Here is a 13,385-nt window from a genome sequence, read left to right on the forward strand (position 1 = left end):
GGAGGTATTTTCTTTTATTCTTTTATTATTTGTGTGTCCTGAATAGTGTGCCATTACAGGTTCAGTCAACAAAGCATCTGGCTTGTGTTCTTGTATTAGAGTGTAATTCTGATTTCCTTACGCAGTTATAGTATTTCTAATTTTCTTTTATCACGTCAGTATAATTGGTATTTAAAAATTCTTGTTTTGTTGAAGAAGAACCGTGCCAGATGTGCGTTGAGTCACACTACCACACACAGAACAGCTACACTTGTTTTTGTTGTTTCGTAGGTTTTATAGTTTCTGGGGACTTAATTAATTAATTGTATTAACTGAAATTTCATTTCATTCTTTGTGGTTGTTACATGCAGTCAGATTGCGTACAAAAACTAGTCAGGGCCAGCCGTTTACGAAACAGCGTAATCGGACATACAGCGACAGAAAATTAAAAAGTATTTGCATTGCATTCCTATATCTTTATTTTAATTAAGCCCCCATGCAATATCTGCAACGACACCCAACAAAAAGAGGTGATGTGGTTTGGCTATGTCAGTATGAGGAATGAGCTTCTATGGATACTACTATGGATACCATCCCAGCGGAAGAAAAGGTGGACCAGTCGCAACTGGTAAACTGATGTGCAGGAGCCAACGCAGGCAAGGAATAAGGTGAGAAGAGCCAAGACAGAAGAAGATGAGGACTGGGGACGGAAAAACGGTGCCAGCCGTGTTTAACCGGCAAGAGGAAGAAGAAGAAGAAGAAGAAGTAGATGAATAGCAAAATGTGCATGAGTCGTTTTTCCTTGTAAAAGTTGATATACAAGTAATTGTTTCTCTTACTTTGATCGTTCATTAAGTTCTATGAAGATGGTCTATCACGCTTCTTCTTTATCTTCCAGTATTTTTTTTTTTTTTTTTTTTTTTTTTTTTTAGCGAGAGATGCCAGACAGAGACGCGTCGTAAGAACCTTAACGAAATGTCATTCATCAGCATTAACAGGAGATAGAAAAAAGATCCAATGAAAAACATTACGTTTTGTCAAGGGATCGTTTGCTCGGTGCTAGACTGTAACGGAGATACTCAACTCGAGTTGCAGACCCTGCAAGAGCGGATATTCAAATTCATAGAGAGAACGTTCCGGGAAGACTTTGAGAACATATTACTTTCTCCCAAAAACATCTGGCGAAATGACCGCAACGAGAAAATTCGAGAGATTAGAGCTCATAACGAGTGCTACCGACAATCATTCTTCCCACGTGCCATTCGCGAATGGAATAGGGAAATGGGGATCAGATAGAAGCACAAGAAGTACCCTCCGCCACAACCAGTCGAGGAGCTTACAGAATACATACGTATATGTACGCTATACTGAGGTGACGAAAGTCATGAGATGCCTCCTAATATGGTGTCAGACCTCCTTTCCTCCGACGTACTGCAGAAATTCGACGTGGCATGGACCCAACAAGTCCTTGGGTCTTCTGCAGAATCACTGAGCCATGCTGCCTCTAAGACCCTCCATAATATGATATTGCCGCTGGAGGATATTGTGCACGAACTGACCTCACGACTATGTCCCATAAATATTGGATGGGATTCATGTCGGGGGACCTGATTGACCAAATCATTAGCTCGAATTCTCCAAATTGTTCTTCAAACCAGTCGCGAACAACTCTGGTCCGATGACATAGCGTACTGTCATCCATAAAAATTCCATCCTTGTAGGTTTACAAATGGCCGAACATGACCATTTCCAGTCAATGATCAGTTCAGATGGACCAGAGCAATCAATCCATTCCACATAAACACAGCCAACACCATTATGGGGCAGCCACCAGCTTCCACAATGCCTCGTTGACAACTTGGGTCCATGGCTTTGTACTGTCTGCGCCACTCTCGACCCCTACCATCAGCTTTTGCCAACTGAGGCTCATCTGACCAGGCTAAGGTTTTACAATCGTCTAGCGTCCAGATGATGTGGTCACGAGCCCAGGAGAGCCGCTGCATACGATGGAGTGCTGTCAGTAAACGCACTGGTGTCGGTTTTCTACTGTCATAGCCAACTAACGCCAAATTACGCAGCACTATGCTAACGAATACGTTCATCGTACGTTCCACATTCATTCCTGTGTTATTTCACGCTGTATTGCTTGTCTGTTAGCACTGACAACTCTATGCAAACGCCGCTGCTCTCGGTCGTTATGTGAAGGCCGTCGGTCATTGCGTTGTCTGTTGTGGGAGGTAATGCCTGAAATTTGGTGTTCTCGGCACACTTTTAACACTGTGGATCTCGGAATATTGAATTCCCTAACGATTACCGAAGTGGACTATCCAATGTGTCTAGCTCCAACTACCATTGCGCACTCCAAGTCTGCTAATTTCCGTCGTGAGGTCATAATCTCGTAGGAAACAGTTTCACGTGAATCATCTGAATATAAATGACAGCTCCGCCAATGCACTGCCCTTTTATACCTTGCGCACACGGTATTACCATCATCTGTGTTTGTTCACTTCGGTATCTCATGACCCTTTGTCACCTCAGTGTACCTTACATCGATTTTTGATAATGTCATGTTGAAACTAATCATTACTATCCTTGTAATCCCGCCGGTCGTATCAATGGTTCAATCCATATAATTCATCATACATCCAGCGAGAACGCTGGCGCGGTACGCAGTGCTTCATCCATCGGACCAGGTCACGTAGCTGAGCAACAGCAACACATTAAGAGCTTCCCGTGGAGCGTCTCGGCCTCACTTACTACAACTAGCCCGTGTATACTAACTGCTTTCTGGAGACTTATTTACGACGATCTAGTCAAACTTGGTTATTAATTGGAAGGCGATTTGGATTGTATTATTACTGTCTTTCGGTGTTTGGCTTTCAGAAGGATGTATCTATTTTGCTAAAGGGGCGCCGTCCCTGTTCTGTCGAGGCTTCCATTGACGTACCGACAGCTTGTGTGGGCGCCCAAAAGTTGTTCGTATTAGCGCGTTGCAGTGTGATGAAGATACACTGTTCTCCAGCACTGACATATGAGATTTTCAGAAAACATTCTGTGTATTTTAAATGCCATGAGGTATGCGGTTCTAGACGACTCTTTTGTGTTTCAAAAGGTACTGGCAGAATTGAAGCTGTGAGGACGGATCGTGGGTCGTGCATGGGTAGCTCAAATGGTAGAGCACATGCCCGCGAAAGGCAAAGGTCCCGAGTTCGAGTCTCGCTCCGGAAGACAATTTAATCTGCCAGGAAGTTTTTCTGTGTTTGTGGGAAGAAGAGTCAGCGTCTGTTTTTTCTGTGATATATTTATACTTAACTGATGTTCAGTAAATTCTGTGTTGTCGAAGAAGCAGACACAGGACAACTAATGTGTTTACGTATAGGTGTAAGCGTCAGGAATTCTTTTCTGAAAGTATCTGCATGAGCAAAGCCATGTATGGAAGTAAAACTTGGACGGTAAACAATTGAGACAAGAAGAGAATAGCAGCTTTTGAAATGTGGTGCTACAGAAGACTTCTCAAGATTAGCGGGATAGGTCACGTTTCTAATGAAGAGGTACTGAATAGAATTGGGGAGAAATGAAATTTGTGGTGCAACCTGACTAGAAGAACGGATCAGCTGGTAGGACACATTCTGAGACAGCAAAGGATTACCACTTTAGTACTGGAGGGAAGCATGAGGGGGGGGGGGGAAGGGTGAAACCGTAGAGGGAGGCCAAGGGATGAATACAGTAAGCAGATTCAGAAGGATGTAAGTTGCAGTACTTACTCCGAAATGAGGATGTTTGCAGAAGTTAGGGTATCATGGAGAGCTGCATGAAACCAGTCTTGGGATTGAAGATCAGAACAACAACATACACTTGTGGGCTTTCAAATAACTAACCACCCTCCAACTCAGAGTTGCAAATATTAAGAAGTTAGGCTGGTTTCGTTGTCTAGGGGCTGGGATACGTAGTTGCCCCATTGCAGGCCAAATACTGCTGAGCCTACAGTACACGAGAAGAGTACGCACATGAATCGAATGGTCGAAGGTTTCTGTCACTCGGCAGTTGCGAATTATGAATGTAACCTATAAATTTATAAATTAAATAAAATCTGCTAGTTACTATCTTAACGACTTTAAATTATAAGTACGATAGTAGAAGTACTTTTGAGAATGCGATGTATTTCTGCAAGACGGTTATTGGTGTCGATGATTCAGTAATTAAATAAATTATAAGCTGAATAACAGGGAAACAATAGATTCCTACTGCACGTATTTAATTATGAACGACAACATAGCTCGCGAGATATTCACTTCTGAACGCACACTACGTCTTCATAGTAGAAGCCACGGAAATCTCACAAGTGCACAAGTCGGGACTCCGAAATATTTCCATCTGTCGCGACCACGCGCAAACCGCTCCACACTCTCGCAGCCTCTCCGAGACACCGCGTCCGTCGCGCCGTCGCGTGCAGCACTTCCCGTGTCCTGTGCGACCGTGCAGCACTGCAGCCCTCCGTGTCACCTATCGAAACGATCCTCATCCCCCACTTCCATACAGTCTCACCATTAACGAGCGCTCTGATTGTCTCCCTCCGTGTTTCCAAGCGAACGTACACTCATAAACATATTTAAGCACATACGAAATACTGCATTTACATTTAAATACTTGAAATTAAATAAATATTCCTACGGATGGACCATAAACACTCTCTAATATACATTATTGAATAGATAAACAATTAAATAAACATATATCAAAAGAAATAAAACAACAGGTAGGCCAGTAGCCAAATATCTATGTGCTTTCTAAAACACAGTAAATATTTAACCAATTTCTTCATGAATAATATATATCGGTTATAAGCAAAGACGCAGATGAATGAATATATTTATAAGCATGCTGCTAGCGTTTTTTCGTGTAACTGTGGAGTACTTATGGCCTGACGCGATCGATAGTAATCGGCCAGTTTGACCCCCAATAACTCATGTACTATTCAAGTTATATGCCTGTCATTCATACCAATTTAGGTTTACAGTAATAGCTTTCTAAAGACACGTCGCTCGACGAAATCGGGTGAAGCGTTTACATTTTGGAAATTCGTTGCTGGGTGTTACTTGTCTAATTTACAGTCGGATACTAAACTTCAAACTAATAAAGATATTGAAAGTCTGATTACACCATCAGAATCGTCGTGCAAATAATGTTAATGTACATGTTTCTTTTTGATGTATCGTGATTCCTCTGTCTACTATTTATTTCTATACGAACTGTGAAATGTCTGCCATTAAGGTTTCACAAAGTCCGCCATCTTTGGCACTCCCGGCTTAGACATCTCCTTAATCGACACAAAGCACCGTCCTCGTCACAGCGGAATTCCCAACCACGCGGCTGGACCACGCGCTGGGGCTATCCCTCTCGTCCGGCTAACGTTTGCCTCCACGTGTTTGCTGCCGGGCCCCGGCTTTGACGAGCGTCCTGTGCGGCCGCCCCAGTTCCGAACATATAGCATTTGCAGGGCGCCACAACTCGCCCGTTACCTCACACGCTGCAGGATCAAAAGTTTTCAGACACGCCTATGTAATGCGGAACTAACCACGCGTTGACACAACAAGCGGATCCTCCAACGTAAAAGGAGGCGGCGAGTGTTGTGCCAAGTACAGAATCAGTCGGACAGGAGAACTCCGTGCCTTCGAGCAGTTGTCAATACGTTTCACCCACACTGAGACAGATTCAGATTCATTTATTTTACGATGATTCCTGGTCCTGAGAACCAAAGGCACAGTCGACATGTAATACGATGAACCCTTACCTCTGTTGTAAACTTCACAAATCTGAAATGTGCGATAAGTGATGACATCACGTGGGTTGAAATTATCTAGCCCTTTTACTTTATCGACTTTTGGTCCACGTACAAGAGCAACGGTGAACCAGCCGTTACCGTGTTCATTCGTATCCTTGTTAGCGAGAGGGAATTAGCCTTTCGGTGCCAATTAACTAGCAGATCTATCAGGGACATTTCAACGCCTTTAAAGTTGACCAAGTCGATTGTTCGTGACTGTGAAATGGAAAACCACAACTAAACCATCACCAGGCAGACCTCATATACCTGACTGACAGGGACTATTGCGCATTATAGAAGGTCATTGTAAAAAGTGGCATAAAATCACCGGAATGAATTGCTCATGAGTTTCAGTGTATTACCACCAGTCGAGTTAGCGCAATGATAGTGCTTAGGGAGTCATAAGGAATTGGGTACAATGGAGGAGCAACTCCTCATAAACTACAAATTTTCTGTACCCAGTGCTATGCGACGCTTGAGGCATTCTAAAGGGCGACCGCACTACGACTGGAAATGCGGGATTTGGAGTGATGAATCACGCCATGCCCTGCGGCAGTCCGATGGAAGTGTTCGGCTTTTGCGAATGTCGAGAGATCCTTACCTCACATCACGTGTATTAGTGCCGGCAGTGAAGTTCAGAGTGAGTGGAGTTACGGTATGGGGGTATTTTTTGTGGTTACTGGATGGTACCTCATTGCAATCAAGAAAACAGCGAATACGGAAGTATATGAACACATTTTACAGCATTGTGTATTGCGTACAGTAAAGGGACATTTCAGAGGAGATAACTATATGAATCAGAATGACAATCAGTAAGTATTTCCTGTATTAACTGAGCGCCAGAATTTATGTCGACCGCAAAGTGTATTTAAGAGCGTGTTGTAGTCAGAGTTACCTGTGAAATCGGACTACTCTTTATTTCGCGACTCTCGGTAAAGAAAAGTAAAGTGAAATGGTTTCTATTGTGAACTGCGATAGGATTCTGTCGTATACAAAACTACTATGTGGCTAATTTCGATAGAAAATATTTGTACATGATTGAAGTATCAAGATTATTGTGATACGGTCGTTGCTTTAATCTGCATCGAGACATTAACCTGCAAGGGACTTGCGTGTTGTATTTACTCAGCAATAAAAACTCAGATGGGTTCTTGACAAAAGGAATTTTCGCATATCACTTTATTCTCTATGAAATTATACTTAAGTCACAGTTCGGAACATACGTTGACTCGTGGTCGGGCAACACAGAACCTGCTTGGGTTAAACTTCCTTAATTAAAAATACAATTTCACCCTTATTACCTATTAGTCATCAAATTTAAAGTGCACTGAAGTATGTGCGGTATTCTTCCCAGCCGTATTGACGTAAACTCTGAACAATACGTTCGTAAGTTTAATGTATGTAAAATTTTGAATCTGAATAATTCTAGCAAAGGAATATTACAAGAAACTTCGACTGTCTCCAAACAATTAAGCACAAAAGTATCCCAAAGCTTACATTCACTCTCAAATAGATGGAGTACAACTATGCATATGGTTTGCACTATCTCTTTACTGTATAGAAAATTATGTAAAGTACACACTAATTATATGTTACCATGCACACTATCACAAGGCAGTATCTGTGAACAGTGGCCTGTGACACTAACATTCATTAACTGTACTGGCCTACTCAGAGTCCATACCTGAACATAACGACTTTAGGAATGTGCTAGAACGATGGCTTCTCTGCCATTCTTCTACAGACACCTCACTGAAAGTGTCAGCAGCAGTGTTCAATCCGGCATGAAGGCAAATAGCAGACAAACCCCATATTACTGTTTGATAATAAGATAAGCTATAGGTAAAGTCGGTTAGTATACAATACGCACAAGAACCAAGACACAACGGTGAGACTGGAAGACCATGAACGAAGTGCTCGCGGTAGAAAAGGCGTAAGACAGGAATGCAGTCTTTCGCTTCTAACGTTCAATCTATACATCGAAGAAGAAATGGCGAAAATAAAAGAAAGCTTCAACAGTGGGATTAAAATTCAAGGTGAAAGGATACAAACAATAAGACTCGCTGATGACATTGCAATCCTCAGTGATGTTGAAGAAGAATTACAGGACGTCTTCAATTGAATGAACAGCCGGCCAGTGTGGCCGTGCGCTTCTAGGCGCTTCAGTCTGGAACCGCGTGACCGCTACTGTCGCAGGTTCGAATCCTGCCTCGGGCATGGATGTGTGTGATGTCCTTAGGTTAGTTAGGTTTAAGTAGTTCTAAGTTCTAGGGGACTGATGACCACAGATGTTAAGTCCCATAGTGCTCAGAGCCAATTGAATGAACAGTCTAATGAATACAAAATACAGACTAATAGTACATCGAAGAAAGACGAAAGTAACGAGAAGTAGCATAACTGATAACAGCAAGAAGCGTAGAATATTAATTGATGAATAAGAAACAGACGAAGTTAAGGAATGCTGCTACAAAATTGTTAAGGCTTTCGTGGCCACTTGTTGACAAGCTGCCTATTGGCTTCTGTCTCGGGTTCTTCGGCCGACGTTCATCTAATGATTTTACTGACGTTTCGTCAGCACGAGTGGCTGGCATTGTCAAAGCTTCACCCTCCATTGCCGGTGGTGAACTGGAGCCGAACTCGCGGCCGCAGACTATACAGGTTGAGTCACCTAACATTACCGCTGGATATATTTCGTAAACCACATCAAATACTGACGAATCTATTCCACAGATCGAACGTGAGGAGTGGGGCTGGTGTAATTGGTTAATACAAACCATAAAAAAATGCACGGAAGTATGTTTTTCAAGAAAAACCTACGTTTTTTTAAATGGAACGCCGTTCGTTTTGTTAGCACATCTGAACATATAAACAAATACGTAATCAGTGCCGTTTGTTGCATTTTAAAATGTTAATTACATCCGGAGATATTGTAACCTAAAGTTGACGCTTGAGTACCACTCCTCCGCTGTTGGATCGTGTGTATCGGAGAGCACCGAATTACATAGGGATCCAAAGGTAACGGTGATGGACCTTAGGTACAGAAGAGACTGGGACAGCACATTACGTCCACATGCTAACACCTTTTTATTGGTGTTTTTCACTGACGCACATGTACATTACCATGAGGGGTGAGGTACACGTACACACGTGGTTTCCATTTTCAATTACGAATAGAGTGCGTCCCGACATGTCAGGCCAATAGATGTTCAATGAGGTGGCCATCATTTGCTGCATACAATTGCAATCTCTGGCGTAATGAATGTCGTACACGCCGCAGTACATCTGGTGTAATGTCGCCGCAGGCTGCCACAATACGTTGTTTCATATCCTCTGGGGTTGTAGGCACATCACAGTACACATTCTCCTTTAACGTACCCCACAGAAAGAAGTCCAGAGGTGTAAGATCAGGAGAATGGGCTGGCCAATTTATGCGTCCTCCACGTTCTATGAAACGCCCGTCGAACATCCTGTCAAGGGTCAGCCTAGTGTTAATTTCGGAATGTGCAGGTGCACCATCATGCTGATACCACAAACGTCGACGCGTTTCCAGTGGGATATTTTCGAGCAACGTTGGCAGATCATTCTGTAGAAACGCGATGTATGTTGGAGCTGTTTGGGCCCCTGCAATGAAGTGAGGACCAATGAGGTGGTCGCCAATGATTCCGCACCATACATTTACAGTCCACGGTCGCTGTCGCTCTACCTGTCGGAGCCAGCGAGGATTGTCCACGGACCAGTAATGCATGTTCCGTAGATTCACTGCCCCGTGGTTTGTGAAACCCGCTTCATCGGTAAACAGGTAGAACTGCATTCTCTGTTAATGCCCATTGACAGAATTGCACTCGATGATTAAGGTCACCACCATGTAATTGCTGATGTAGCGACACATGAAACGGGTGAAATCGGTGACGATGCAGTATGTGCATGACACTACTTTGACTCAGTCCACCGGCTCTCGCAATGTCCCGTGTACTCATGTGTGGGTTCATGGCAACAGCAGCTAACACACCAACTGCACCCGCTTCTCCTGTGACGGGCCTGTTCCGGACCCGTTTGCGTGCTACGACCATACCTGTTGCATACAGTTGGCGGTAGATGTTTTGCAATGTGCGGCACGTTGGATGCTCTCTGTCCGGGTACCGTTCTGCACACACCCTGCAGGCTTCAGCCGCATTTCGTCGACACTCACCATAGATGAGTATCATCTCCGCCTTTTCAGAGTTCGAATACACCATGGTCACAGTTCCTACAGCACTACACTATCACAGACGTCTGGTAACACGTTGTACTACAGTTGGTCTGCGTGCGGAGACGAATGCAGAATAACAATAGCAGCAAGCGCTACATGCGGACACTGCGACAGCTAGACCAAACCACAACAGACTCGTAAACACGGTCGTCATCGTAAACATGTCCCTGCAGATGCTGCTCGCCGACCGTGGCCCGTATGTGTTACAACACGCAACTGAACGTCGGAGGTTTCAAGCGTCAACTTCAGGTTACAATATCTCCGGATGTAGTTAACATTTTACAATGCAACAAACGGAACTGATCACGTATTTGTTTATATGTTCAGATGTGCTAACATAACTAACGTGGTTCCACTAAAAAAAAAACATACTTCCGTGCATTTTTGTATGGTTTGTATTAAACAATTACACTAGCCCCTCTCCTCACGTTCGGTCTTTGGGATCGGTTCGTCAGTATTTGATGTGGTTTACGAAATCTATCCAGCGGTAACGTTAGGTGACTCACCCTGTATATACCTGGCGCGCCAACGCCCGAGGGCTTCTCCGCGTTCATTTCCGGTGCGGTTCTCCTCTTGCTACCTGCGACGGCCGTTCGCTGCAGTGCGGGAAGCCAAGATCCGTTTACCTTAAGGCTTTCCTCTTCTTGTTGAAATATAAAAACACGCGAACAGTTTCCACAAGAAAGAGGAATATCTTAAGGTAAACGGATCCTGGCTTCCCGTACTGCAGCGAACGACCGTCGCAGGTAGCAAGAGGAGAACCGCACCGGAAATGACCGCGGAGAAGCCCTCGGACGTTGGCGCGCCAGGTATATATAGTCTGCGGCCGCGAGCTCGGCTCCAGTTCGCCACCGGCAATGGAGGGTGAAGCTTTGACAATGCCAGCCACTCGTGCTGGCGAAACGTCAGTAAAATCATTAGATGAACGTCGGCCGAAGAACCCGAGACAGAAGCCAATAGGCAGTTTGAATGCTGCTACCTTGGCAGAAAAATAACTCATGATGAGTGGAGCAAGTTGGGCATACAAAACAGATTGGCATTGGAAAAAAAGGCATTCCTGGCCAAGAGAAGTCTATTAGTATCAAACATAGGCTTAATTTCAGAAATAAATTTCTGGGACTGTACGTTTGGAGCACAGCATTGTATGGTTCTGAGATATGGATTATGGGGAAACGAGAAAAGAAGAGAATCGAGCATTTGAAATGCGTTGTTACGGAAGAATGTTGAAAATTAAGTGAACTGGTAAGGTACCTAATGTGGAGGCGAAGAAAGGAATATACGGGAAACACTGAGAACAAGAAAAGATAGGTGACAGGACATCTGTTAAGGCATCAGGGAATAACTTTCATGGTACTAGAGAGAGCTGCAGAAAGTAAAAACTGTAGAAGCAGACGGAGATTACAACACATCAGCAAGTAATTGAGCACGTGGGTTGCAATTGCTACTCTGAGAGGAAGTGGCTGGCTCAGGAGAGGAATTGGAGGTGGGCCGCATCATATCATTCGAAAACTGACGACTTAAAAAATAAATAAATAAAATAAAATAAAAAAATAAAAGGAGGTTACCAGACACTGTCAGCTCTCCAGGCAGGGGTGGAGGGAATAGTGGGATGGTTAGCGCCGAAATGCTGGTTTCTCGCCTAGGAGTTCATTTTACAATTGCAGCGGCATAACGCGACGGCGTGGACCACTGGTCCGGACTCACTCTCGGTGAAGCTGTAGGTGGCCTTGAAGCCCCTGGCGTGGCTGGAGGAGTGCTGGCCGCGGAACTCGAGCAGCAGGCGGGCGCCGTTGGACATGAGCGGCTTGGGCATCGCGTCCCCGCAGAAGCTGTCGATCTTCTCCATGCGGCCCTCGATGTGCACGTACGCCACCAGCGCGTCCACTCCCTCGCAGCTGCAACGAGAACATCCGAGGCGTGGCGCTCGAGGTCACGGGAAGACAACAAGCAACATTATGTAGCAGACACAGATGCGTAGAATAAGCAACAGACCCTTTATATCATGTATTAAAACTTCCTGGCAGAGTAAAACTGTGTGCCCGACCGAGACTCGAACTCGGGACCTTTGCCTTTCGCGGGCAAGTGCGAACCTGGTTCGCAGGAGAGCTTCTGTAAAGTTTGGAAGGTAGGAGACGAGATATTGGCAGAAGTAAAGCTGTGAGACCTGGCGTGAGTCGTGCTTCGGTAGCTCAGGTGGTAGAGCACTTGCCCGCGAAAGGCAAAGGTCCCGAGTTCGAGTCTCGGTCGGGCACACAGTTTTAATCTGCCAGGAGGTTTCATATCAGCGCACACTCTACTGCAGAGTGAAAAATCTCATTATGTACTCGTATTGTTTGCTAAACCGCATAATGGAACTGCGTATGCTTCCGCGGCCAGAATAAGTGGACATAAAAGTTTTTTGAATATGGTACCGCACCATAATGTAAACAAGTATACAGGAGAAAACAACGTTTTGGTCATGGTTACAGCGGCCAAAACGTTGGTTTCTGCAACATAGTTATTTACATTATGACGCAATACCGTACTCCGAAAACTTTGTAACCTTCCAACACTAAAAAATAAGTATATCATTCACATTCTGCATAACTTCGCAATAATAATGTGACTAACCTCCCAATAAAAAAATGTGACTCATATATAACCTGTCAATAATTAACTGACTGTGAATCTAAACTGGTAAATTTGGACGTCAGCAGTGCTGCGTCATGGCACAGCCCAGTGCAATGCTGGCCCCTAGATTGGTCATGTATAAAAAGAAACAACTGATTTTTCTTTACGATAATTGGGATGACCATGGATTGCAGAAATTAGTAAATTCTTTAAATTCAAATGAATGATTGTCAAAAAAGTTAATTTTGTAAAAAAAATATTATTAAAAATTTTTAAGTACATTTACATGGGACTTGATATGACAATAGTACAAATTTTGTTGTAACAAACTAGATGTGCGTGGGGCTGCTTTTACCTTATACTACAACGCTCAGGCAGCGCCATTGCTCCCCACGACCGGTCCCGCCCCGACTGCTGCTGGCTACTACTTACTCCTACTGCCAACATTGCTCTTACTGCAGCCAACACTGCTCTCTGGTGTGAGATTCTCTTATAGCTTAAATATCGCAGGCAGCGCGTGAGCAGTCCATCGAAATTACATCTGCTCGAGTGCACTAGCAATAAATTCCTTAGTCAAGGACCTCTTACAACTTCTATGTCAACAAATCCCATAATTATGCAAAGGTACGCTGTCTTTTCGACTACACAAGGTGTCCAAAGAAGAGAGGGTAGTATTCAGGGATTTGAAAGGAACGCTCATTTGAGGCGAGGAACTTCATACAGACA

At 44.1% G+C, this 13,385-nt stretch overlaps 1 protein-coding gene across 1 annotated transcript in view; it reads right to left on the reverse strand.

Annotated features, from left to right (window-relative positions):
* The window catches only part of LOC126153199 (suppressor of lurcher protein 1-like), a 200,674-nt gene that overhangs the window by 133,966 nt on the left and 53,323 nt on the right, over window positions 1-13,385 (reverse strand). Inside the window, exon 3 of the mRNA XM_049916053.1 lies at window positions 11,754-11,944. Within this exon, the coding sequence (XP_049772010.1) occupies window positions 11,754-11,944 (191 nt within the window). The remainder of the gene's footprint in view (window positions 1-11,753; window positions 11,945-13,385) is intronic.

Source organism: Schistocerca cancellata, chromosome 2, assembly GCF_023864275.1.
Source record: "Schistocerca cancellata isolate TAMUIC-IGC-003103 chromosome 2, iqSchCanc2.1, whole genome shotgun sequence".
Classification (NCBI taxonomy): domain Eukaryota; kingdom Metazoa; phylum Arthropoda; class Insecta; order Orthoptera; family Acrididae; genus Schistocerca; species Schistocerca cancellata.